Source organism: Papio anubis, chromosome 5, assembly GCF_008728515.1.
Source record: "Papio anubis isolate 15944 chromosome 5, Panubis1.0, whole genome shotgun sequence".
Classification (NCBI taxonomy): domain Eukaryota; kingdom Metazoa; phylum Chordata; class Mammalia; order Primates; family Cercopithecidae; genus Papio; species Papio anubis.
In genome coordinates, this window is record NC_044980.1 from 131,552,196 (window position 1) to 131,579,162 (window position 26,967).

Below are 26,967 nucleotides of genomic sequence, written 5' to 3' on the forward strand. Positions count from 1 at the left end.
CCTTTTTTTTTTTTTTTTTTTTTAAAATCTCCCTTAACAGCCTTTTTCTAATAGTGGAAGTTACAGATTTTTCTCTGCAGAACAAGAAAAATTGCCAGAATACATCTCTTTAAGTCACTGCTTTGGTCTTCATATCCTAGCCATCTTCAAAAATCTGGAGTGACTGCTCTTGTCAACCATGTTAAATCTAAGCTCCCTTCCTAGCCCCAGAGGCTTCTTGTCATTTGGTCCTACTTTGGCGGAGCCCAGAGTAACTTCACTATTAATGGACATCATCTCTCAGATTACTGTCTCTGGCCTTCCCTGTACCCAGCCATATTGAAATCCTGCTGTTCCTTTTGTACCAGACTCAAAACTAATTTATCCACTGCATTCTTTAAAAAAAAATTTTTTTTAATAGAGATAGGGTCTTGCTGTGCTGCCCAGTCTGGTCTCCAACTCCTGGCCTCAAGCAGTCCTCCCACTTTGGCCTCCCAAAGTACTGGGATTACAGGTGTGAGCCTACCACTGCATTCTTAAGTGCCTTCCTATTTTCTAAATATCAGTAATACTGATGGCACTGTCCATTCATATTTAACCATCAAAACATGAGGCATGGTACTGTTAATGCATACAGGTTAAATGATTTATACAAGGTCCCACAGCTAGTAAGTAGAGGTGCTACTTCGAACCCAGCCTGGCTCCAGAATTTGAGCTCTTAACCACTGTGCAACACTGTAAGGTCTAGTTGAAGTTAATAATATATTAGATTGACAGTACCATAACTTACAACTGTAATTCCCTTTCCAGCATTTTATTTTGAAAAGTATCCATATAGAGAGGCTGAAAGAATTATACAATGAACACCCACATATGAATCCACTTCTTAATTCTATTAAATGTTTAAATATTTCCTTTAAGACATATTTAGCCATCCCTGTATCCATCTTATTGTTTTGATGCATTTCACATTCAGTTGCAGACATTTGTACATTTACCTCTAAACACTGTCCCATATGTGTCATTAATTAGAGTAATTCTTTTTTTTGAGACAGGTTCCTGCTCTGTTGCCCAGGCTGGAATGCAGTGATATTCCACTGCTCACTATAGCCTTGAACTTGTGGGCTCCAGCAGTCCTCCTTCCTCCCACTTCAGCCTCCTGAGTAGCTAGCAGCACAGGTATGCACCACCATACCTGGTTAATGTTTTTATTTTTTATAGAGATAGGGTCTTGCAATGTTGCCCAGGCTGGTCTTGAACTCCTGGGCTTGAGTAATCCTCGTACCTTGGCCTCCCAAAGTGCTAGGATTATAGGTATGAGCTCTTGCGCCTGTCCTAGTATTTTTAAAGATAAGTTTTATACATAGCGAAATGTACAAATCTTTACTATTAGTGAATTTTGATAAATGCACATACCTTGTAACCCAAACCTCTATCGTATTGTAACCCAAATAATAAAAGGATATTATATGAGATAAAATTATATAATATCCTTTTAGTGGAATATTTGGCTTTTTTTTTTTTTTTTTTTTTTGAGATAGAGTCTTATTCTGTCACCCAGGCTGGAGTGCAGTGGCACGATCTCGGTTGACTGCAACCTCTGCCTCCTGCATTCAAGCAATTCTTCTGCCTCAGCCTCCCAAGTAGTTGGGATTACAGGCACCTGCCACCACGCCCAGCTAATTTTGTTTGTATTTTTAGTAGAGATGGGGTTGTACCACTTTGGCCATTGTTGGTCTCGAACTCCTGACCTCAAGTGATCCGCCCTCCTCGGCCTCCCAAGGTGCTGGGATTACAGGTGTCAGCCACTGCGCCCAGCCTTTGGCTCTCTTGTAGTTCAAGTACATGAGTTCTGCATTCCCCTCAGAATTAACCCCTGCTTTTCTGATTGTTCATGAACTTTCACTGGTTCTTCAGTTTATTACATTGACTTAAGAACAGGGCCATTTCCACCTTATTTACTAGCGTACTTGGCATGGAGCATATTATGATTGATGGGCTTGTTGTAGTCATCATTCTCAATTCGTAGTATACATGTATTTTCTTCATTGATTAAAAATTCCTTTGATATGTCATGTTTCCAGTCATTTTCATGAATTAATCTGACCATATTCCTATTAATTGTCCAATAACACATGATTTGTTCAAGTGACTTTGATGTTGAGGGAATGCTTCCCTTAACACCTATCCTTTTTTTTCCGTGACTGCCACTTTTTAGGTATTGTTGAAAGATTTCTTAGACTGGTTTAGGAGGAAAGGATGGTTCTGTGAGTCTCATCTCCATCTACATCCATTCCCTTGGTGATCTCATCTAGGCTCGTGACTTTAAATACCTGTATTCATGGATGATGACTTCTAAATTTATGTTTCCAGCCTGGACCATTCCTCTGGACTTGTCATCTCTACTTGGATGGCTAATAAACATTCTAACTTTAACATGTCATATATTGAATCTTAATTGTTCTGCATCCCCCACTTTCCTAATGCGTTCCACTCATAGTCTTCTTAATCTTTGTTAATATCAGGTCTTGGTATTCAGTTAGTTAAAATGCTAGTTACAAATAACAGGGCTCGGGGCAGTGGCTCACGCCTGTAATCCCAGCACTTTGGGAAGCAGAGGCAGGTGAGTTGCTTGAGCCCAGGAGTTTGAGACCAGCCTGGGCAACATGGCAAAACCCCATCTCTACAATAAATACAAAAATTAGGCAGGTGTGGTGCTGTGCACCTGTAGTCCCAGCTACTTGGGAGGCTGAGATGGGAGAATCACTTGAGCCCAGGAGGCAGAGGTTGCAGAAAGCCAAAACTGCAACTCTGCATTCCAGCCTGGGCAACGAACAGAGCAAGACCCAGTCTAAAAAACTAAACAAAAAACAGAAGACAGTCTAGCTTTTCATTAAGTATATCTAATCCCCAGACTCCCATCTCAATTTAAACTGAGGATGGGGTGGTGTCTGTGTGTGTTTAAAGATTGATATAAAATATTTGAAAGGTGAGATCTTAAAAATATGATTTTCCAGTGTGGTACCTCTGATACGGAAATAATTGATGAATAAATCAAAATACTGATTATTGTTTTTGGAAAGCCAGTAGATTTATGTTTTTACTGGAAATATGTTTGTTTAATAATTTTAGTTATAAATTAGGTGATGGATTTGGTGAGAGTGTCAGCTGAACTTCAGATAAACCGTTTATAGTTTGTCCTGTTCTTCACAATCTATCTGACTCATCACATACCTATTTCAAAGCAAGCACAAATTGAGTGTCTAAATGAAAGCACTTATGCAATATAATGCTTTTTGACACTTTAGGAATGCTGCATCAAAACTAAGAAAATTCCTGACCACCTGCTGTTAGATTTTCATGTGGAATAGTAGACAAATCTTAGACTGGCAAGGTTTGTTTTTGTTTGTTTGTTTGTTTTTGATACGGAGTCTTGCTCTGTCTCTGGAGTGCGATGACGCAGTCTCAGCTCACTGCAGCCTCCACCTCCCGGGCTCAAGCGATTCGCCTGCCTCAGCCTCCCAAGTAGCTGGGATTACAGGCATGTGCCACCACGCACAGCTAATTTTTATATTTTTAGTAGAGACAGGGTTTCACCGTATTATCCATGCTGGTCTGGGCACCTGACCTCAGATCACCTGACCTCAGGTGATCCACCCTCCTAGGCCTCCCAAAGACTGGCAGTTTTAATACAGTAATAAAATGGGCTCTAGTTGTTGGAAGTTGACAGCAAGTGTCAGAGAGCTTTTGCACACACTGGCTTGAAGGGACTATCAGGAGAGAAGAGGGAGATGTGGTGATGTGGTACTGTCCCAGTTACCTGCAGGAGTGTGCTGGGGATGGTATATTCTTCTTCTTTTCTTTCCCACTGCCATTTTTTTCTCCTGGTAAATTACAAGGGAAAATAGAGACTTAACACTGTCAAGGCACTTCTGAACACTGCCTTTTTTTTTTTTTTTTTTTTTGGAGACGGAGTCTTGCTCTGTCGCCCTGGCTGGAGTACAATGGCATGATCTTGGGTCACTGCAACCCTTTGGCAGCCAGGTTCAAGAGATTCTTCTGCCTCAGCCTCCTGAGTAGCTGGGATTACAGGCATGCACCACCATGCCTGACTAATTTTTGTACTTTTAGTAGAGACGGGTTTTCGCCATGTGGACCAGGCTGGTCTGGAACTCCTGGTCTCAGGTGATTTGCCCACCTCAGCCTCGCAAAGTGCTGGAATTACAGATGTGAACCAACACGCCCAGCTCTGAACACAATTCTTAATGTATGCACCACATGGGCAATCCTTGCATGGAATAGTTACTATTGCCTGATGTTTGTGTCTTTTTTTTCTATTTGGATCAAAAACTGGCAGAACATACTTTCACATGAAAGGTCACAGCTTTCTTGTGGCCAATTCTATGGAATCCCAAGAGAACTGGAATGAAAGATTACTGGCTATTCTTAAAGAATTCTACATTTCTGAAATGTTTGCCATATCTTCTACACCCCAATTCACATTACCTACTCCCACTTAAAAACAGCAAGAGAGCAACTTTTATTAAATGTATGAAGGGTGTTGGGGACTTTATTTGGTCATAGAACTGGAGTGAGTGCTAATTATTAAAAGTAAAAAGGGTACATCTTAAATGGCAGGTATTCTTGGTCTTTTAAAAGTGAAAGCAAAATGGATAAATGGTATTTTATACTTGAATCTGTACACTTGAATCTGTACAAAGAGCAAAGAGAAGTGTAGACTGAAAAGATAGCTCAGATGAGTGACTGTATTTTTTATTGTAATTTCCAAATCGTGTATATTATTTTGTAGCTGATAGGCACTTAGTTTTGTGGATTTGGGAGAAGCAGGCAGTAAGCCCATGGTCAAGAGATGTGGGAAAGTAGAGAAAAGTTGTGGATGAAGGAGATAAAAGGATTTTCCGGCCAGGCGCGGTGGCTCATGCCTGTAATCCCAGCACTTTGGGATAGGCGAATCACCAGGTCAGGAGATCGAGACCATCCTGGCTAACACGGTGAAACCCTGTCTCTACTGAAAATATGAAAAATTAGCTGGCCTGGTGGCGGGCACCTGTAGTCCCAGCGAATGGCGTGAACCCGGGAGGCGGAGGTTGCAGTGAGCCGATATCATGCTGCTGCACTCCAGCCTGGGCGACAGAGCGAGACTCCATCTTAAAAAAAAAAAAAAAGGATTTTTCTTGTTGGATAAACTAGATTATGATATTGGAAAGATAATGCCAAGAAAGAAGTTTTCTTGAAGAATCTGGGTCATAAGATCTGATAAGTTCTGTTAAGATTGTGTGTCTTTCATTGAGATAGGTTAATTCTGAACAAGTTTTATAAGGAATAGAGATTTCGGTAATATGGAAGATTACTCTCCAGCTATCACGAAACATACACTCCTGCATGCATTGAACTAATGGATTATCTTTGTGTTTTAAGTTCTCATACCTCTCCTGCCCACACCCCTCAATAATTCTGTCAAATCTGCCTTGGAACCAAATCTGCCACAATTGGAAGGGCTGCTTCCTAAATTAGATGTGATAGACTTAAAGTATATATTTTTTTCTAAGCAAAAAGGAAAATAATAGTGATCCTTAATGCTCAGCCATGTATTTTGTCCTAAAATATAATTGTCCAAAGCTGAGACATCAATGATATTATTTCTTATTTCTTTTGAAAAAATAGTATTCTTTTATGATAATGGATAGTACTTGTTGTACTATATAATTTTACTAAACAGGGAAAAGGCATCACTTGATTTTAAGTGACTACTTTATTCAGAAGGAATTTTTGAATTAGGGATTTTAAACCTTTAGAAATTTAGCCTTGATTCATAAAGCCAAACCAGAGTAATATCATATCTAATATTATAGTACATTTTGCAAAAGAAGTTACTTGATTATGAGATAATGTGGTCAGTTTTATATCAATATTAGATGTAAAAAGTGTAACAAGGCTGTTGAGGCTTACTGAAAGTTCTAGCTAATTATCAGTTCTCATTTTGAATACTGCACATTAACTTAGAGAAGAAAGACTAGAAAGTGGAGCTTTAGGAAGCAGCACATAGGTCTAACATGTCTTTAATGTGATTACATTCTTTATTTGATGGATCTGTAGCATTTCACTCTCTACATGTTGCTGTTAAAAATAACAAAACAATTTTGAGCATTTATTCTGTGCTAGCCTCAGGACTTTACATGAATAGATCCCCCTGTGGTTGTTATTGCTATTAAATCTGGTTTACAGGTCAAAGACCCAAGGTACATAAAGGTTGAAGGACTTGTCCAGGATCAGAGGCTCAAGTGTAGAGAAGGGCTCCTAACTGATGTGCAACTTAACTTGCCCCTGTTGAAAATCTAGGTGGTTTTTTTTAATGGCTTCTAGAAGGAGACAGTTAAATTTCTGACTGTTATTCAGGCTAATGATTGCTTTATCTTTTTTTATATATATATATAAAATTTATTTTTTTGAAACAGTGTCTTACTCTGTTGCCCAGGCTGGATTGTAGTGGTGTGATCACAGCTCACTGCAGCCTTGATTTCCTGGGCTCAGGTGATCCTCCCACTTCAGCCTCCCAGGTAGTTGGGACTACAGGCAAGTGTCACTACACCCTGCTGATTTTTGTGTATACATATATTTTTTGTAGAGACAGGGTTTTGCCATGTTGCCCCTGCTGGTCTTGAACTCCTGGGCTCAAGCAATCCTCCTGCCTTAGGCCTCCAAAGTGCTGGGATTCCAGGTGTGAGCCACCGTACCTAACTGCTTTATCATTTTAAATGTGTTCTTTCTTAGGAAATTAGTTATTGTGTTATAGATTCTTACCTAAGGAGAACATGTATGATTATCATCAACATTTTACAGCCCAATTGGGTTCTTCTTGCCTGCTGCACAGAAAAAGCCAGTACCCTGAGACAGCAGAAGTTGCAGCAGAGAAAGAGTTTAATAATCGCAAGGCTGATTGAGGTGGATGAGATACCTTTCAAATTCACCTCCCAGAGAATTTGGAGACTAGGTTTTTAAAGATGGTTTGGTAAGCAGGGGCTAGGGAGTGGGTACTGCTGATTGACTGGGCTGGGCATGAAATCATAGGAGTGTCAAAACTGTTTCTTGGTATGGGTCACCAGTGTAGGTGGCGTCAGTTGGTCCACTAGAATGCAGTCTGAAAAATATCTCAGACACCAGTCCTTTTTTTTTTTTTTTTTTTTTTTTTAAATTAGTTGGAATCTTGCTCTGTTTTCTAGGCTGGAGTGCAGTGGCATGATCTTGGCTCGCTGCAACCTCCGCTTCTGAGACTCAAGTGATGCTCCCACCTCAGCCTCCAGAGTAGCTGGGACTACAGGCGCACCACACCTAGCTACTTTTTGTATTTTTAGTAGAGACAGGGTTTTGCCATATTGGCCAGGCTGGTCTTGAAGTCCTGATCTCAAGTGATCCACCCGCCTTCCAAAGTGCTGGGATTACAGGCAGGAGCCACTGCACCTGGCCTTTTCTTTCTTAGACAGTCTCACTCTGTTGCCTACCAGTCTTAAGTTTCACAGTAGTGTTGTTATTTATAGAAGCAATTGGGAAAGTTACAAATCTTATTATGACCATTGGCTAACTGACTCCTGAGCAGTAAACAATTATAAAAAGCAAGCTAGGAAACAGTAATGGGCTACTGTTTTAACTATGATTAAATCTTATCAGAATAATTTTAACCTTACCACCTTTCATTAGTTTTACAAAGGCAGTTGCAGACCACGAATGGGAAGAGGGAGTAGTTTTTGGGAGGGGACTGTGATCATCTTTGCTTTAAAGTTAAGCTGTAAACTAAATTCCTCAGCTAAATTATAAACTAAATTCCTCCCATAGTTAGCTTAGCCTGTGCACAGGAATGAACAAAGACAGCTTGTGAGGTTAGAAACAAAATGGAATCAGTTATGTTAGATTTCTCTCACTTGCATAGTTTTGCAAAGGTGGTTTCATGCACAACCAGAGATGTTGTATAAAATATTCTTCTCTTCATTCCTGATGTAGTAGAAGACGTGGTTTGTTTTTTTTTTTGAAGACGGAGTCTTGCTCTGTTGCCCAGGCTAGAGTGCAGTGGAGTGATCTTGGCTCACTGCAGCCTCTGCCTCCCGGGTTCAAGCAGTTCTCTGCCTCAGCCTCCCAAGTAACTGGGGTTACAGGTGCTCGCCACCACACCTGGCTAATTTTTGTGTTTTTAGTAGAGACAGGCTTTCACCATGTGGACCAGGCTGGTCTTGAACTCCTGACCTCGTGATCCACCCGCCTCTGCCTCCCAGTGCTGGGATTACAGGCATGAGCTGCTGCTCCCGGCCAGAAAACGTTTTTAGTTTTAAATTGTACTCCTCGTGTAGATGTGTAATGTAATGTAGTAGGTGTTTACTGGGTGTCCCTTGTGTGTTGGAGCCCTGTAGTCTGGTCCCAGGTATGTGATAAAGAGGAAACACCAGCTGTTGAAAGTGCTTGGTTCATTCTTGCAGAACTTCTAGGCTCCACCCACCCTTGGGTCATGACAAAGGTTAGGTCATCATAGAGTGTGTAGCATGCTTGTGTAGGCATAGCCTTTATCAAGGGTCCTCATGAAGAGCAACTCTGCCTGTTTTCTAGAACCTCCTTAGAGGGACAGTCCAGCATTTTTCCTTATTGTTCCTACAGCTGGCTGCATTTTATAAATAATTCACAGGTTTTTTCACTTAAGTGTCTCTTTCTCCAGAGAAACCATTGTGCTACTTAATCCAATGAAAGCTGTTGGTTTTATTCTTTGCTTTGGCCACCAGGCAGATCCGGGCCAAATTGGTATATAGTATATACTAGAAATAGTATATAGAGCAATTTCATTGCTCTACTAGGGCTTTCTAACCCCTTTTTGTAATTTATCAAAACCCGTTAGATCTGATAAAATATCTGGACTCACATACAATATTGTATTACAATTTTAAGATGTTCTTGCATCCTGAAACATATCCTGGACCTTTGGGGTTAAGAGTCCGGCTTTTGATCTTTTTATATCTTTATTTCACTATTCTGTACCTAGTTTTATTCTAAGTTTCCTTGACTCTATATAAGTAGGTTATATGTAAATGATAAATAACATTGTTTTTAGAGGTTTTGGGTACTGAGCAGTTGCCCTCCATGTATTTGACAGCTAGGCAATGGGAAATGTTTTTGTTCATCACAAGAGAAACTTTTTTGGCCCTCGTGATGATGAAATTGGTGGGCTAATTATAAATGGCTGCAGAGGGTGGACGTGGTGGCGAATGCCTATAATCCCAACTCTCTGTGGGCTGAGGCGAGTGGGTCACCTGAGCCCGGGAATTCAAGACCAGCCTGGGCAACACGTGGTAAAACTCTGTCTCTACCAGAAATGCAAAAATTAGCCAGTCTTATAACCTGATCTGGAAATAATTAATTAATTAAAAAATGGCTGTAGAGTTTTGGTCCAGTGATTTTTCCAGGATTTTTTACATTTTGTACATTTTGTTGTAACTATTTATTTATTTATTTATTTATTTATTTATTTATTTTTGGTACAAATACCAGGGCCTAAAGATGGAAGTCTTATGCTCTAAACACTATTGTCAGTATTCAGTAAACTTAATGTTTATGACGTTTTTATGCCTATTCTGTGTGGTTTTTGGTAAAATCTTGATGGAAGCTATAAAAAGGCTTTGACAATTGTCTCTAGGGCTGCAGTTTTCTTTTCTTTCTTTCTTTCTTTCTTTTTTTTTTTTTTTTTTTTTGAGACAGAGTCTTGCTCTGTTGCCCAGGCTGGAGTGCAGTGGCACAATCTCAGCTCACTGCAAGCTCTGCCTCCCAGGTTCACACCATTCTCCTGCCTCAGCCTCCCAAGTAGCTGGGACTACAGGCGCCCGCCACCACGCCCAGCTAATTTTTTGTATTTTTTAGTAGAGACAGGATTTCACCATGTTAGCCAGGATGGTCTCGATCTCCTGACCTCATGATCCACCCACCTCGGCCTCCCAAAGTGCTGAGATTACAGGCGTGAGCTACTACGCCCAGCCAAGGGCTGCAGTTTTCAAATCTGTTTCCTAAGTGAGGCATGAACTGTTGGCGTCTGCCCATCAGGGTTGCTGTTCACAGATGCTTCTTCATGCTGGATTTCTAGCGGGAGTTCCTGACTTGGAGGCATTGGGCAAGCCTTTGCTCTTGAGCCTCCATATATAGAGGGTAGTATTTTCATTTGTGGGCCTTGCAGGATAGGATGCTTGATTGTACTTGACTTTGGAGATTTCTTGCTCTTTACTGTCCTCTTCAGATAGTAGAAGGGGAGGTTTAAGATTTATCCCTTAAGAGTGTTCCCAAAACCTTGAGGATAAAGGTCAAATTCATGCTAAGGAGAAATGTTTTTGCAGTAGCTATGACTTTCACCTTTTTCCCCTTCCCTCTTTGTAAAAGACAATTTGTAGTACATTTTGTCTCTCTCAGGGAGATATGACTACCCCAAATTTTTAAACAGATCAGGAAGAATCTATTGTATATTTGAGTGGGAACCTGAGAATGCTGTGGCATACAGACAAAATTAATTAAAAAACTGATAAAGAAATCAGATGTAGCTTTTAATGGGATTTTCAAAATTAAAATGTAGGAGAATTATGTTAATAAGCTCTGCTTTTAACTCTATCAAGTGTAGAATTGTGTTCCTTTGTGCAATTTAAAACCACCATCACCTATGCCCTCTAGTGCTTATAGGATGAGTTTGACAATAGAATTGTGTTCTCTGTTTCCTGCTTCTGCCCTGGTTACTGCTGAAATTCCTGGTGTGAGAGTTCTCTTAGTGTCTCTGACCCCAGCTTCCCTGACATTGGGAAAAGGGTGGCTTTGCCTATTTCTCCATGTGGTCCTACTATGCTGATGTGGTGCTGGAGAAACAATAAGTGCATCTGGGCAAACATGGCAGACTCCTGGCAGTCAGCTCCTGGAAGCTAGGGCAGTTTATGCCCCAGCGCTGCCCAGGTGTAGAATGCTGTCCTGAGGATACTGATCTGTAGCAAGCCAAGGACGTTATAGTTGACCCTTGAGCAACTTGAGTATGAATCGTTAAGGTCTACTTATATGTGGATTTCCTCCCGCCTGTGATACCCCTGAGTCAGTAAGACCCACTCCTTTTCTTTCTCTTCCTTTTCGGCCTACTCAACATGAAGATGACAACAAGGATGAAGGCCTTTCCTTCCTTCCTTCCTTTCTTTTACAATGAAGTCTCACTCTGTCACCCAGACTGGAGTGCAGTGGCATGGTCTCAGCTCATTGCAACCTCCGCCTCTGGGTTCAAGCAGTCCTCCTGCCTCAGCCTCCCGAGTAGCTGGGATTACAGGCGCATGCCAGGTTGCCTGGCTAAATTTTGTATTTTTATTAGAGATGGGGTTTCGCCTTGTTGGCCAGACTGGTCTCGAATTCCTGACCTCAGGTCATCCACCCACTTCAGCCTTCCAAAGTACTGGGATTACAGGCATGAGCCACCATGCCCCACCATGAGTATCTTAATAATATTTTCTTTTCTCTAGCTTATTTATTGTAAGAATACCATATATCATACATATAACATACAAAATATGTATTATTTTGACTGACGGTATTAAATATGTGTTATTTAATATGGACCGACCGTTTATGTTACCAGTAATGCTTCTAGTCAGCAGTAGCTATTAGTAAAAGTTTTGGGGGAGTCAAAACTTATATGCAGATTTTCGGCTGTGTGGAGCAGCGGGGTTGGCACCCCTAACCCCAGCGTTGTTCAACTGTCAACTGTAGTTTAAAATCTTCCCTTCCTTTTCCCATCCATACTCACTGAGTCGGCATCCAGGGTGGAGGAGTTCATGTAGGGATCCTCGTGGTCCTAGTGTGTCAGCACCTGTGGACCTCCCTCATAGGAGTGGCGTGCAAGGTGCTGCTGGGATGGACGTCAACCAGCCCCCAAGGTAGAGGTCAAGTCGCTGTTGGCTAGGTACAGGCAATTGGGTACCTTTCCGAAGCTCTCTGGTGTCAGTTCACTGTAATGGAGGATTCAGAGGGGCAGCCAACTCCACGCCCTGTGAGCCTGGTACAGTTGCTTGTCCACTTGCTCAGGCTCTTGACAGAGCAGCTTCTTACTGCATGACAGCTATTTAGGCACTCTCCCTTCCCACCACTTTACCTTTACTTTCTTCTTATCTTAGTTTTGCCTCTCTCTGATTGAAGACAGGTGATGATTACCTGCCCCTTTTTTCAGTGGACACATTTGACATTGTAGAGGAACATGGAACAAAACAACTGTTCATTTAAGATTTCTATGTCTGTCACAAATGACTTTTCAGGTTTCACATGTCAAAATGGATAGGTTATCAAGGAAAGGTAAAAAAAAGGCGTTCACTTTTTACAGTATACACAATTTTAATAACAAAACTTTCCTGTACACTGCTTTTTATGTTACCCTCCCCACTCCCAAAACACCCTGCATAATAGTATTTTCTTCCCACCCTCAACCCATCTGCCCACCTCCCACCCAAAATGAAAAATGGCTCTTGAAGGTGATTGAACACAATGTATTTGGACTGTACTTTGAGTTTCCAGTCTCAGTGTTGATAGGAAGGTTCACCAAACATTCCATATATCAGACTTTAAAAAAAAAAAACCACTAAGGACAAAAATGTTAGTTGAAAGAGTTGCAGAAGTTTCCAAATGTTTGCAATAGCAGAATGAAAACTTAAGCAGTCATTTTCTATTTGTTTTTGGCCTTATTCAAGTACTATGAGTTTGCCCCAGGTTAGATAGAGAAATATTTAATTATCTATAGATGGCCTTATTGTCTCACTTTTTTTTTTCTTTTTTCTGGCTCAAGGGCTTTAATCAATAAGATATGAAAAGTATGTCCCCAAACAGACTTTTCAGATAGGTCTGTCGCTGTATTGCTGTATTAGGAAAATGATCATGTAAGTCAGCTGTTAAAAATATTCTTTAACAAATTTTATATTGATATCCGCACTTCAGAAAAAGAACAGGACATTTATAGCTTTTTCCCCTGATAGCTGTGTGTAGGAAGTGTGCCTTAAGAAAATGAAATGCCTGTTTTGAATTTTAGAATTCAAGCCTAGTGCTACATAGGGCTCATTTTTATTGGAAAGATGGAGTCTAGCTCTTGGTGACTAGCATTAGAATAAGCAGATGGATTTTAATAATTAGTGGCGTTGGGAAGTTCAGTCAATTCCATTTATTGAATTGGTACAGAAATTAACTTAGGCACATTAAGAAATTACATGTGTTAGTACAGATTTTTGGCTTAAAAAATTAGTATCTTTGCTTTTTGATGCTGGCAGTGAGTATTCTCAAGAGTTGTGTGTGGATTTGCAAGTTCATCAGCCCACTCTTTTCAGAAAGGTGATTGAAATCCCTGTCATGCTACAGAAATGAATATAAACGATTTCAAACTAGTTCTTGTTTTCTAGATGGGTATGGTATCATAGTCTTCCTTAGCTTTCCCTTTTACAGAGAGATTAATTATTTTTCTGGTTCTTAATGGTCATTTTCCTCTAATCTTAAAAATAGAAAAAAATGGAGTGGGTGGTGGTGGTGAAGAGGATAAAACCCCACCAAAAAACAAAAGCCCTGACACTGTGTAACCAAGATCCGCAGCGTTGCTGTGATGCTGTTCCGTTCTAGCCAGTTGGTAAAGAAAGCACAGATGACTAACAGTCTAATCTTCAAACCTGTGCTGATTCTGAAACACAAATGACAAAAATGAAAGGAAATCTTGCCTTCTACAGGCAATTAAAAAAGGAAGTTTTTGCTTTAAATGAGAAAGGAAAATACCTTTTTGGTACTACTGTCATTCACTTTTCTTAAAGGGCATTACCCAAAAAATATGGAAGGCAAAAAATTTTGATTTTTTTCATCTGGAAAGTATGACTCTCTAGCCTTGGCTATGCTGTTCCTCTGAATTAGTAAATGGCTTGCTTTTCCAATTTGCTTTTGTCCGTACACTAAGGATTTTGCCAGTTATGGTCCTTTAAGGATTAAGGTGGAGATTCCCAGCCAAAGAAGGGGATTTCTTACCCATCCTGCAGTCTGAATCTTAATTTTGGTTGTGGTTTGAAATGATGAAAAATACTCTTCTACTGTCCTTCAGGGCCGATGGAATCTTGTGTGCTCAGGACACAGTTGTGTTGTGACCAAGCTGTCTGTCACCTGACTGACATTTGTGACTATGGTCGCCCTGATAAATGGGTTGGTAAATTTTAGCTCATGGTGCTCTAATTTGTAATAGGGGCTTCTGATTCAGCCTGTCTGTGGGGAAGTAGGGCGCTGTGCTGTATGCTGTTAAATCAGCTTCTGTCTCTGCCCAGACAAGCCCAGGGTCTGCTTTAACAAGAGACAAAATACTCACCACTCAAGATCAACTGAATTGAGCTGGGCTGAGACTTTGACAAACTAATCTGCCCACCTTAAAAAAGAGAGCACATTTTTACTGTAATTTGTGATCTTGTCTGCTTTTTACTGAGAGATGTTAGGTGAAGGGTACTAAGGTACCCATCTTTTAGTATTAAAGAAGAAAAATCATGATTACATCTTATAGGTTAAACTATAGCCTTAGCATGTTTTCAGTTTGATCCTGGGAAGAAAATATACCCTGAATGAAGGATATCATGTTAATGTTGATTTTGGGGAAAAGATAACTTTGCAAATGATAGTGGCTTTCTCTAAGGTTTTATGTCTTTTTTCTACATACAGTAAATGGCAGTTGTAAAAAATGCTCGTTTTCTAAAATCAAGTTAGTGCTGTAATTTTACAGTTTTTTGAATATATGGAACGATGTTTATGGAAAAATTCTGTGTGAATGGGTAGCTTGCATCTAAATTCCAAATATGTAATAGGTTTTCTGTAGAAATCATAATAGAAGAAACTGAATGCCTGTGGTTCTTTTCTGCATGAAAATGTGGCATCCTTATCATTTGTTAATTATGGAATGTTTATATTTACATTGGAGAATCTACCCCTCTTCCCTTTTCAGCAGCAGGTCCTTTCCCTGTTTGGTGCAGATTGTGTATAATCATTCTTGGCTGCCTTGTAACTCCAGCTAACCTGTGAGTTGGATTTCAAAATCTGCCTTTCCTTTTAATCCCTCACCTCCGTGCTGCCTTCAAGTTACCACTGTGTGGCTGCATAGGCATGTCGAGTTATTCTACCATAAGATTCATCTCAGTGATGCTGTTTTCTTCACCTACACTGAACTACACTTACAGTGTGAATGCGTATCTTTATTGAAAGATCAAAATTCATTATATAATAGTTAGAAAGTGCTTTTTTTCATGGTTCCTTTGTAATACAGTAAGAATCAGTGTCATGCCTGTTGCTAGCCAATTATTTTTAACTTGACTCTTTGAGGTTTGAAGATCAGGAAAAAGCAGAAGAAAGAGGTTTAAACCCCTTTGTCAAGGCATCTTTGATCATGATAGTTGAGAGAGCGTGTATGTGTGTCTATGTGTGTGTGTGTGTGTTGCTTTTAAATTGGAGGGAGCATGTCAGGATTGTTAAATTGACTCAGTTTGTCTTGTTTATCTCAAATATTTTCTAAGTCTTTTTTTACATATTAATGTAAACATAGGATTTAGTACATTAATTAGTATAATGGCAATTTAATACTAGTTTAAAACAATTGCCTAAATGCCACAAAAATCATGTCCATTATAAGTCAAACGAGAAATGTGTAAGAAGTCGGTGTAATTATTTAGTATTGATTTCATTGTAATGAGACCTTTTCATAGTCACTTGGATTCATTGTGTAAATATATTAACGAGTCACTCCGCTTACTAGAATTACATTAAAGGGTTCTGATTTCATGATATGGCCTTTGATAATATCTACTAACCCAGGCAAAAACTCTGGAAGAAGAATGTTTAATATTTACCAGTCTTCAGCATACATGAAATTCTGTTTCCCACACTGGCAAGAGATTGAAGATTTGAGTAAATACCAAATTATCATACAAGAGAACTTTACTAAGTCTCCTTTTAAGCAGCAAGATAGTTGTGGTACATGGGATGGAGAGCATTGATCAAACAGGTATTGATCCATATCTGTTTCTGCCCAATAGCTTCTTTCTAAATTGTTTTCAGTAGAAAAAAATAGCATATGGAGACCTTAGTGTAAAGGTTTACACACGATTGTATATAATTACATACATTTCTTATTTTGAAGTAAGCATTTTAGACTTTCCAACAGGAGTGCAAATTAATGTGAGCATTGATTCATTTAACACTTAAAATATGGTTTCATTTAAAAAATTAAAAATACTTCAACACTTCAAAAACTAAGTCTCCACTTAGTTTGGAAAATTAGGCTTAATGTCACCATTGGTAAAAATTAGATATGTATTTAGCCTCTACTATGTAAAATAGGTTACTTATCTGATGTGATTTTTGATGACAGGTAGATATTATACTTCACATTCTTTGTATGGCAGCTGCTGACACTTGCACTGTCCATAACCATTAATGATGATGAAGGGTCCTTCATGGGTGGGTTCATATTCGTTATACGGTCCTTGGTCTGACATGTTTGACATATGGAGTCGTGTTTGGGATCGGAGCTGCCTGTGGTTCTGAACCATTGAGCACTGCCTAATTCTTCTTAAAGTGGGAGGGCAGCACTTCCTGGAGATGAACACTATAAAAATAATAAAAAAGAAAGAAAACAATAAAGCCATTGTTCCTGTAATTACCCGCTGAGTGAAGATGGCATTGTCTGGTTCAGGAAAGTGTTCCTCAGTAGTAACTGCTATGCCTGCAGTAGTTGGGATTTCTTTGTCTCCCACATGGTAACTTGATGAGCTTATTCTTTTTGTATATTCAGTGGTTGGATCTCTATAAGTTGTAGCCATGACAGTGACAGTGGTTGACAAATTCCAGCAGAGCTGAAATCCATGGACTGCATCTAGAATATCCTCTCCTTGGGTGTGGTCAGGACTGTGGCATAGGATGGAGTGCTCCCACCGACCTTGGAAACTGCCCAGCCAGGAGGCCAGAGCACATATTCGGGCGCTGCATTCCCATAGATTGCCAGAGAGGCCCACGGTTGTGAGGGATCTCAGGGAGTTTAAGATCTTGGAATCAAGGCTGTTTAACTTGTTGTTATCCATGAGGAGTATTTTAAGATTAGGCATCGTTTCAAACACTGTCAAGTCGATGGCTTTGATTTCATTTCCAGTCAGGTCTAGCTTTTCTAAAGTGCCCCAGGTCCACTCCATCCCACATGTCAAGTTGCTGATTTTGTTCCATTGTAAGAAGAGCGTGTGCAGACTGCTTAGCCGTAGGAAATGAGCAAAATTAATCTTCGTCAGCTGGTTGTGCTCTAGGTGAAGCTCTCTCAGTTTGATTAATCCTGCAAATCCATTGCGAGCCAAACTTCGCAAACGGTTTGTGCTCAAATCCAGAAACTCCAGACTACGACAGTCCCAGAACAGGCGTACTGGGATAGTCCGCAGGGAGTTGGAACGTAAATGCAAGGTCTGCAGCTTCCGAAGGCCATAGAAGAGCTCTGGGTGCAGAGATGACAGCTGATTAAAAGACAGGTCCAAATTTTGCAGGTTAATCAGTTGGGTAAAAGTTGTGTTTGGCAAGTAAAATATTTTGTTGGAACTTAAGATTAATTCCTTAAGTTTATATAGTCCTTGAAAAGCATCTTCTTTTACTGTTGAAATTTGATTGTGATCTAAGTGGAGCCAAGTAAGTTGACTGAAGCTGGCAAATTGATCTCTTTCGAGCTCTGTGATGTGATTGTGCCTCAGGGACAGGCCCAGAGAGCCCTTGTCTGTAGCGTTTGGCACTGAGTGGAAGCCCTGAGAGTCGCAGTAGAAGAGCAGCTTCTCGCAGCGGCATTTGGGTGGACACGCCATACCCAGGGCAGGCAGCATTTTTAAAACCATACTCATTGCATATATTGCTGCCAGCATAGGGGCCCCTAATGGCCACTTGAAATGTAAGCCTGCAGAATATAATTTAAGGAAAACAAGAAGATAGAATATTTTTCAGCAGAACGTATGGGCTATTAAAAACAACAACAACCAACATTATAGCGAAAGATTTCACTGCATGTAACTTATTTTTCATTTACTGCAGAAAAATTAACCTTATTGGTATGACTGGACCAAAACTTAAACCATTTAAAAAGAAGATAAAACATGTCTCTGTCATCAGCGATATATGCTTTTACCTAAACCTCAAAATCCAAAATATGACAGTGATTTCCCTCATAAAATGTGAATTCGGTAGCTTATTTTAAAAGCGTGATTCCTTGTTGAATGTACAAGACATATAAATGCACAGACTTACCCATTCTTCTGAGCACATTGGAGGCTGCATTCAGTCGCGGTTGTTAGACTCAACGCAGTGAGTCTGTAAAAGGCTCTAACATGTAGGAGCCTTTGACCAGTTTCCTGTTTTCTGTGTCCCAGGCTTTCCAAGTAAAATTGAATCCACCAGGATGAGTTGTTTTTTCCTTAGGATATTCCTCTGGAAAGCATTGGTTTCATTTTCTGTGATTGCTCTGATCCCTAAATCAGTTTTAAATATAAGTTATTAAATTTCTCCACCTCTAACTGCTCAGCTGGTTAATCAAAGCTTCAGTCTCCTTTCCGCAGCCGTTAGTTCTCTTGGTCTTAACTTGTTGATGGCAGATGGGTGGCTTGTTGCAGAGAAGAGCTCCTGGAGCAGCATGAGTGCATTTACTGAAAAGCTTTTCCGAGAAACGGCACAAGAATGGAATTGCTTATGTGCTGCGACCACACAGAACTGTATATAGGCTGACGTCACCGGATGACGTGTCTTTTGTTTGGGTTTTCCAGAAGCTTTACTGTTATAAAGCACCGTGCTTTGTAACAGCATCAGGGTCGTTGCGGGACCCCCTGATTACAATAAAGCGAGAAAGAAGAACTCCTGACTTAAAAACATGGTATTCCTTCAGTGTAGGAAGCAGCAGTGAGGTTGTAATAAAGGCTGCATTCAAGAAGACCCATCTGAACAGTGAGTTGGGTTAGCAGAGTGATGATTTTTAATGCTTGTGAGAGCCAGTGTTAGACTGCCGATTCTGCATAGAGAGATCATCTAAATGGGCGAAGCCTGCGCAATTTATGAAGTGCTGGTTTAACACCAGCCTATGCAAGGTAGTGTCGCTGCACTGGTAGTTTGGAAAGCTATTCAGTGGCCTTGTCATGCTTGGTTAAAATCAAAGTATGACTATGATTTGCTTTAGATGTGTTGATAAACTAGCTAAGTGGGCTTGGCTTCTTTGTCACCAAGAGCTTAACATTATAAACCAAGAATAAAGGGGGAGGGGAAGCTTGCAAAACAAAGCATGTGGTTATTTTTTTCTTTGAGAATTTCAGGTGAACTCTAAAAAGATTTCTCTTTCTCTTTCCTATTTTATAACAATGTTTTGTCGCCATACTGATTGAAAAACAATGCTGAGTTGATCTTTAAATGTCCTCCTGGGAGGACAAGGCAGGTTGATACAGTCATTTTAATGCACATGCCCTAAGCATTAACAGCGAAGCAGAGATGATTTAGGACAAGTAATACTGTGTAGCTAGATTCTGACATGGTCCCTTGTATTTTACCTCAGAATCTCACCTATTCCGAAACTAAAAGCCTCTGCTGGTACTGAGGTTGGTGGTTGTGACACTGAAATAAGAGAGCATTTGCACACTAGTTCCCAGTGGCTGACTTAACTGAGCCTCCTGCTGCTGTTGGAACCTGTCTTGTGAATACAAAAGGTCACTCTTGCTTTGGCCTGGGATTTTTGTTTTGGCTTGATTTTGCTTGCCCTAACTCTAGTTTCTCCCAGACCTCAGTTGTGGATGTATAGCTCCATGTTTAGTGTTGTATAAACACAAAAGATGTTTCTAGATGAATCAGTGTTATATTTTCAGACCTGACAAAGGTAAAATCTTTTCTACATCTTGCCTTACTGGTTTGACCCAACATACCTATTTCTCCCATATCATTGGCACTTATCCTTTGTGGATCTTATCTCAGACCTAAGGACAGAAGTCTTTAAAACTACCGACGGTGTCTGTGAAACAAGAAAATCGTTGGCCTTTTTGGTTCTGAGGGATTCATCCCACTGGGCAGATCTAAGAAGTAATTGTCTTGGGTAAAATTTTTCTGTTTTAGTGTTGTGCTAGAGTGAGAGCTGTGAGACTCCAAGGTCCCTTCCTTACGGCCCTGTGTAAAGGTGCTGTGAAAACTGCAGCAGTGCAGGTGTGTGGTTTGAGTTCTCCTAGAAGTGATCCCAAGATAGGATTAGAAGTACAAGAGGAAAAAATGCCTATGAAGTACAAAGGGAGACAGAAGGCAGCAGGAATGCTCTGCGAGTCTTCATACCACAGGGCAGGTCTGACACCTGTGAAGGGACAGGGGAAGCAAAGAAGATAAGATCGGCAGTGTGGTTCTTAGACAAATTTTGTAGGCTGAATGGAAATTCCCAAGCCAAAGTTGCCAGTGAACAGACTCTTGAGTCCTTAGGAATGAGCCTGCACTAGTACGTCTTCTCTGTTCCTTCTTGCTGGTTAAAGAAGGGAAGGAAACAAGTCCTGGTTTAGACCCTGGGAGTGCTGCTCCCCTCTGACCTTAATCCTTTTTATAGTCTCTCTCAATAGGCTAGAACTTCTTAACCTGGTTCAATAAACTGTCTTGTGAAATTTTTTTGCTTGTTCATTTTTCTGTGGATAAGGTTGAGTCCAATTCCTACAGGGTCTCTCACCCTAGATTTCAGAGCTACTGTTCTACAGGAACTTGCCCCCAGAAGTTCTAAGGACAGTAGTCTCATAGGAGTGGTCTCTTTTAAATTTCTTAAATGAAAATAAGCCCTTGGGATATTGTAAATGCCCTTACTGAAGTCAGCTATCTTCTGATGAAAAAAACCCTTTGTCATGCAGGAGAAGCTGGATTAAACTCTTCTCTCATGTAACCACTTTAGTTCCTTGGAGAGAAAAGCATTTTAGTCAATTGGATTAGAGCCACCACGATTAGGAATGAGTTGTGTGTTAACATGCAGAAGCAAAAGCATCTCCTTGCCCTTAAACTCTTGATTTTTAGTCTGCTTGGCCTACCTCTTATATACTAATAAATGGAGACTGCTTAAATTATATTATCTCAGTACTATTATAACAGATTTGTGGGCAAGGAAAATTGCCCAGAGAAGCATCAATGCAATCAAGAGTAATTATTTTTTGAAGGCCTCTAAGGAAGTGGGCAGTAATGCTTGCAGTATCATGGTGCCCAGAATGCACAGCCCCTTCCAGGTCACCAGCCATCTTTCTCACCTGCCCACTCTTTGGGTTCAAGAGGTTCAGGCTGTGGAACCAAAGAAGAAATGGAGTTTGCCTTAAAATTGGTAGAGTACAGAGTTCCCATTGATGGAATTTCGTATCATTTTTTGGTCTTTATCTTTCTTTAGCTAAAGGGCTACATACCTATTCTTTTGAAACTTTTTCTTGGTTTCGCTGTAGAGCAGCTTTCTTCCACAAACATAGGCCTTTGACTTAAACTGGCAATACTACTTCTGGAAGGTACTGTCCATATGATCTGTTTCAATTTTCAGTGCTTTAGATGTTCATGATAAGGCAAAGGAGAAGTAAAATCTAACCCATCTCCTCTTTGTAAATGGTTTTGAGCAAATCAAGTGAGTCAAGTGGCAGGGCTTAGGTGACTGTAGTTGTCTGCATTCCTCCACATGACAGTTTGCTTTTCATGTGTATTGCTGATTAGGTAGAGTTATTCCCCTACTAGGAGAAGCAAATGTACAGATATATTCATGAAATTTCCTATTCTTCTGTGGGAGGGAGGGTAGAGAGGGAACTTTATATTTGCTTTATGCTAAAAAGGCAAATGTTTCTTTCATCATACCCAGCTCCAAAAATTGTGTATGCCCTGGCACCAAAGTGTTGCCCAGAGGTGTTTTGGAGAAGCATGTTAAAATAAACCTTGTTGCTGGCAGTCTCAATCCCTGCTTTAAAAAAAAAAAAGATAGCTGGCCAGGCACAGTGGCTCATGCCTGTAATCCCAGCACTTTGGGAGGTCGAAGTGCGTGGATCACGAGGTCAGGAGTCCAGACCAGCCTGGCCAAGATGGTGAAACCCTGTCTCTACTGAACATACAAAAATTAGCTGGGCACGGTGGCAGGAGCCTGTAATCCTAGCTACTCAGGAAGTTGAGGCAGAAGAATTGCTTGAACCAGCGTGGCAGAGGTTGCAGTGAGCTGAGATGGAGCCACTGCACTGCAGCCTGGGTGACAGAGTGAGACTCCGTCTTTAAAAAAAAAAAAAAGCCATTTTTGGGGTGGAGGTCCCAGATTTTGTGGGTCTTATGTCCTCTGCTAAGAACCTTTTAAGGTGTTAACTGGCAGCCACATACTTAGGCCTATGCTGTAGCCAGATTTGTATTAGGGTAAGTGGGTTTTACTAGCCTGTCTTTTTTTGAAGGAGAAGGGAATCTTTCAATAGTAGAATGTCTACATTAGACTACCAGAATCTCCATTTCTGCCTGGATCCTTGTCTCCATCCCTGCCTTCTGTTGATTTTATTTTATTTTGTGTGTGTGTGTGTGTGTGTGTGTGTGTGTGTGTGTGTTTTCAGACAGTGTCTTTGCTCTTTCACCCAGGCTGGAGTGCAGAGGCATGATCATAGCTCACTGTAACCTTGAGCTCCTGGTTCAAGTGATCCTCCAGAGTAGCTAGGACTATAGGCACATGCCACCATACCCAGCTAATTAAAATAATTTTTTTTTTTGGAGAGATGGGGTCTTACTGTGTTGCCTAGGCTGGTCTCGAACTCCTGGCTTCAAGAGATCCTCTCACCTTGGCCTCCCAAAGTTTCCGGGATTACAGGTGTCAGCCACCATGCCAGCTGATTTTGGTGTTTAAAGTCCTTTTGTTATCTTGTTAGTAAACACAACTGAGAAAGCAGTAGAAAGGGATTCTGGTTACACTAACAATAGTAAGTGGTGTTTCTTTGGATGCACCTTACACATTTTGGGACACACCCTTCTAGTTTTGGATACATGTGCACTTCAGCAGTTGTTGCTGTTGGGGAAGTTTCAGGGTCAGAATCATGTGACGACCTGCTTCCCTTGTATTTTGTGCCCAGGGCTAGATAATTCAGCCAGAAATCTTGGAGCAGTGCACCTAAGTTGGGCATTAGGTTATGGAAGATCTTCCATAGGAATTTGGACAGATGAACATTTATACTATGAAGATGTTTTATTTCTGCTATTATAGACATCAAAACAAAAATAACAGAAGTTGTCTTGAAGTTTTTGTGTTTGTTCGTTTGTTTTTGAGACAAGGTCTCACTGTGTTGCCCAGATTGGAGTGCACTGGCATAATTGTGGCTTACTGCAGCCTTGACCTCCCAGACTCCATTGATCTCCCTCTTTAGCCTCCCAGATAGCTGGTACTACAGGTGCGTACCACCATGCCTGGCTAATTTTTTGTGGAGACAGGGTTTCATCGTGTTGCCTAGGCTGGTCTTGAACTCCTGGGCTGAAGCTCTCCTCCCACCTCAGCCTTCCAGAAATTGTTGGGATTACAGGCATGAGCCACCATGCCCAGCCCATCTTGAAGTGTTGGTTTAAAGCATAGACTGAAATTTTTATGGCAACCCGCCTTTTTTAAAACTCTTCTTCTGCTAGTGGCTTCATTGTGTTCATGTTTCCCCTCTCCTCTCTGTGTAGCATGTTTTATCGTTTATTCTGAAATACATAGCCAAGTTTGGGGTTGTCCTTCCTTTCTCCTCTCTACATTTCTGAGTAGCTTTTGATGTAGATATATTTCCTCTTACCTGCATAGATGGCCCAAGGGGCTATACAAAGCTCTTTGCACAGGATAAAATTACAAGGTAAGATACCCATTCATACTTACTTGAAGAATCGTTCAATATTAGTGGGCTCTCTGACCCAGTTTTCTAAATTTAAGGGGTTAGTTTGCATGTTTGTTGGCTAGATGCTAGCACTTCTGGTTGATGAAGCTTGGAAACCATCATCTGAGAACCCTCTTAATAGGTTCTGGGCTGGAGGGGCAGTGACAAGTGATATGGCAAGGAAAAGAAAAAAAGTTGAATATGTGATATTGTTAATGCAAAGAAAATTCATAAAAATTTGCCCCAAAGAGAACAAGATCATTTCTTACCTGTAAGATTTTATAGCAGCATGTCAGCATTTCATCTGCAGTTGAGATGTTGATTCCTCCTTGTATTGCACATTGCTGAAAGGAGCTTCCTGAGGCTGAAGGGGAAGGAGTGAAGTAAGACTGTCCTCCTCGAGAGCTCGTCTTGATACTTGTTGTGTTCGTCTGTGTATGTCTGCAGTGTCTGTTCTGCTCTTTGTAATTTAAGCAGAGGCACTCTTTGAAAAGAATTTAGGAATACAGGACTATATAATCATTGTATTCTAAGATTGATCTACTGTTGAGCTTTGCATAAAGCACTCCCAGCAACTCTTGTTACAGGTTCAGCTTAGGCAGAGCCCACCAGCCATTTATGGGCCAGGTAGAACAACCAAGGTCAGATTGCTTCTCCTGTTATTCATTAAATGTATGTTGTACGACACTGTTTCCCAGCCCACAGCAGGCCTTTTAGCCCTACTCATGAAGACATGTATCGACTCCCTAAAAGATGCTAGTTTCCCTTAGTTTTCAAACATTTTTCTTGATATTCTCTTTAAAGTTCTCTTTCCTCTCAGAAACCTTCTTGGTTGTGAGCAACAGCTTGGTTATCACTTCCTTTCTCAAGATCTTCATCTCTTGCTTTATTGAAGGTCTGTACTGTATGGATGACAGCCCCAGTTCTCTTTTGTGCGGAGGTGAAGATCCTGCACAATTCTTTCCATTCTTTATTGTCTTGGGTAGAAGAAGCTTCAGATGCTCATTCTTATTTGGTCTTGTAAAATGCCATAATTCATTGTTTGTTGTTGTTGTTGTTGTTTAATTTTCTAATGGCTAAGGAGGTATTTTATCTAACTAATTAGATCATCCTGTTAAACTAATCAGACCTCACTGTTTGTTACCTTTTTAAACAGTCCTTAAATGTTAAGGGTTAAAACACTGTATTTTACCCTCCTCTACCCACCTCAGGCTTACTCTAGATTGAAATGAGGATAGAAAGCAGAGGTTTATTTGAAGTCTTATATTTTAACTAGTGACAAGGAAGCAGAGACTGATGACTTGCCACATAGATTACACATGAAGTCCTATGTTTTTTAAACATGTCTCTAATTGGTTATTGATTTCTCATTTCATTCATGTCCAGTGGGAGACAGACAAGTCAACAGGTAATTATCCTAAGGTATGATTTGAGAAGGTCTTTGAGAGGAAACATGAGGTGGTGTGGGAGCATTCTGTGGGGACACTGAACTTGAACTTAGGGCTGAGATTGACCAGTGGAAGCTTCCACAAGGAAGTAGTATCTCATCTGAACGATAGGTAGGAGTTAGAAGGAGGGGAGAAGAGTATTTTAGGTAGGTGAGAGAGAGCACAGCATGTCTGAAGAACAAAAATGTATGTGGGTAGGTCAGCATGGAAGATGGCAGAGTGACCATAGGTTCATTAAAGCAGTAGGAATGACCAGGTTCCCTAGGGAGAATGTGTAGAATAAGAAGAAAAGAAAGCCTTTGTTTGGCAGAAGAAATTACGTGGATCTTTCAATTTAGAGCACTTTTTCTCTAAGAAATACGGTGGAATGATACTTGTTTCGTGCAGTCAGTTTGAGTAGCTTTTTTGTAGGTTCACCTGCAAACTTTTGCCTTTTCATTTAGGGACTAAAATGTGCCTTGAGATGCCACCAGCAATGCCAGGAACATATTTCATCCCTTCCAGACTAATAAGGGTTGGAGTAAAAAGTTTCCTCACTACTTCCAGAAATAGTTATATGCTACAGGGTTGCTTTTCCTAAGGCTATGTTTGAGTAACTTAATTTTTGTCCAGTTAATGCTAGAAATAAAAAAAATCATAACTTTAATCTCAAAAGAAGAATCTTGTTTTTGTTTGTTTGTTTGTTTTTTGAGATGGAGTCTCGCTCTGTCACCTAGGCTGGAGTGCAGTGGTGCAATCTCGGCTCACTGCAACCTCGGCCTCCTAGGTTCAAGGGATTCTCCTGTCTCAGTCTCCCAAGTAGCTGGGATTACAGGCACACGCCACCACGCCTGGCTGATTTTTTAATTTTGTAATTTTAGTAGAGACGAGATTTCAGCATATTGGTCAGGCTGAAACCAAAGGTTTGAGCTTTGAGGCCAAAGGTCTCAAAAATCCTGACTTCAGGCGATCCACCCACCTCAGCCTCCCAAAGTGCTAGGATTACAGGCGTGAGCCACCGCGCCTGGCAGAATCTTGTTTTAAGATGAGCAAGCTTTATACTTTCCTCAAGCTCAGTGTTAAGGTTGTGAGTGTGTCTGTGTGTACTCATCTCTATTACATTTTAAATGATTGGTACCCTAAACTTGCTATTTGGACTGTATTTTTCTAAAATTATGCTGTGATTTTAAAATAGTCTGTCTAGTATAACTTAAAGGGCTTAGTAAATAACTGCTCCTAAACTGCCCCCCTTCTGATTAATGAGGCATAAACCTCTATTTCCTGCAATAACAAGAAAGACAAATTGATTTTTTGGGTAGTTTGACAAAGACAGAATTAACAGATTCATGGTGTGGGTTGCATTGCATCTTAAAGTGAATTTTGCTGTGTGACTGTAATTCTTTCAAAAGTCAAGTTCAAGGATTTGGTTTTACATAACTTGAACAGTAAATCTTTTTACTCAAATTGAGAAAATTCCTGGGCTTTTCAGGTTGTAGGGGATTGGGCTTTCATGAAGTCTACATGCTCAACCTTTGGCTTTCAGATTCTAAGTGTTTTCCAGAACAAATGATCTATTAGAAACACCAGAAAAATGTGGCTAGGAACAATGGCAAACTTTACAGGGTTTATTTAGAGAAATTTTCTTGAAGTGA

At 40.4% G+C, this 26,967-nt stretch overlaps 2 protein-coding genes across 8 annotated transcripts in view; one reads left to right on the forward strand and one right to left on the reverse strand.

Moving 5' to 3' along the window:
- CTNNA1 (catenin alpha 1) overlaps positions 1 to 26,967 on the forward strand; it is a 315,972-nt gene that overhangs the window by 238,545 nt on the left and 50,460 nt on the right. The window contains exon 1 of one of the 7 annotated variants that reach the window (XM_009209193.3): positions 18,629 to 19,136. The exons of 5 other annotated variants lie outside the window; for them this stretch is intronic. In XM_009209193.3, the coding sequence (XP_009207457.1) occupies positions 19,104 to 19,136 (33 nt within the window). In that variant the 5' untranslated portion in view covers positions 18,629 to 19,103. Of the gene's footprint in view, positions 1 to 18,628; positions 19,137 to 26,967 lie in introns of those variants that run through there. One more of the 7 variants, XM_009209194.2, reaches the window with a different exon arrangement.
- On the reverse strand, positions 13,407 to 18,737 carry LRRTM2 (leucine rich repeat transmembrane neuronal 2). Its single transcript, XM_003900169.4, has 2 exons — positions 18,307 to 18,737; positions 13,407 to 17,959 (listed from the first exon to the last, which is right to left on the reverse strand). Exons 1-2 carry the CDS (start codon positions 18,308 to 18,310, stop codon positions 16,413 to 16,415), a joined length of 1,551 nt encoding a protein of 516 aa, XP_003900218.1. The 5' UTR covers positions 18,311 to 18,737; the 3' UTR covers positions 13,407 to 16,412.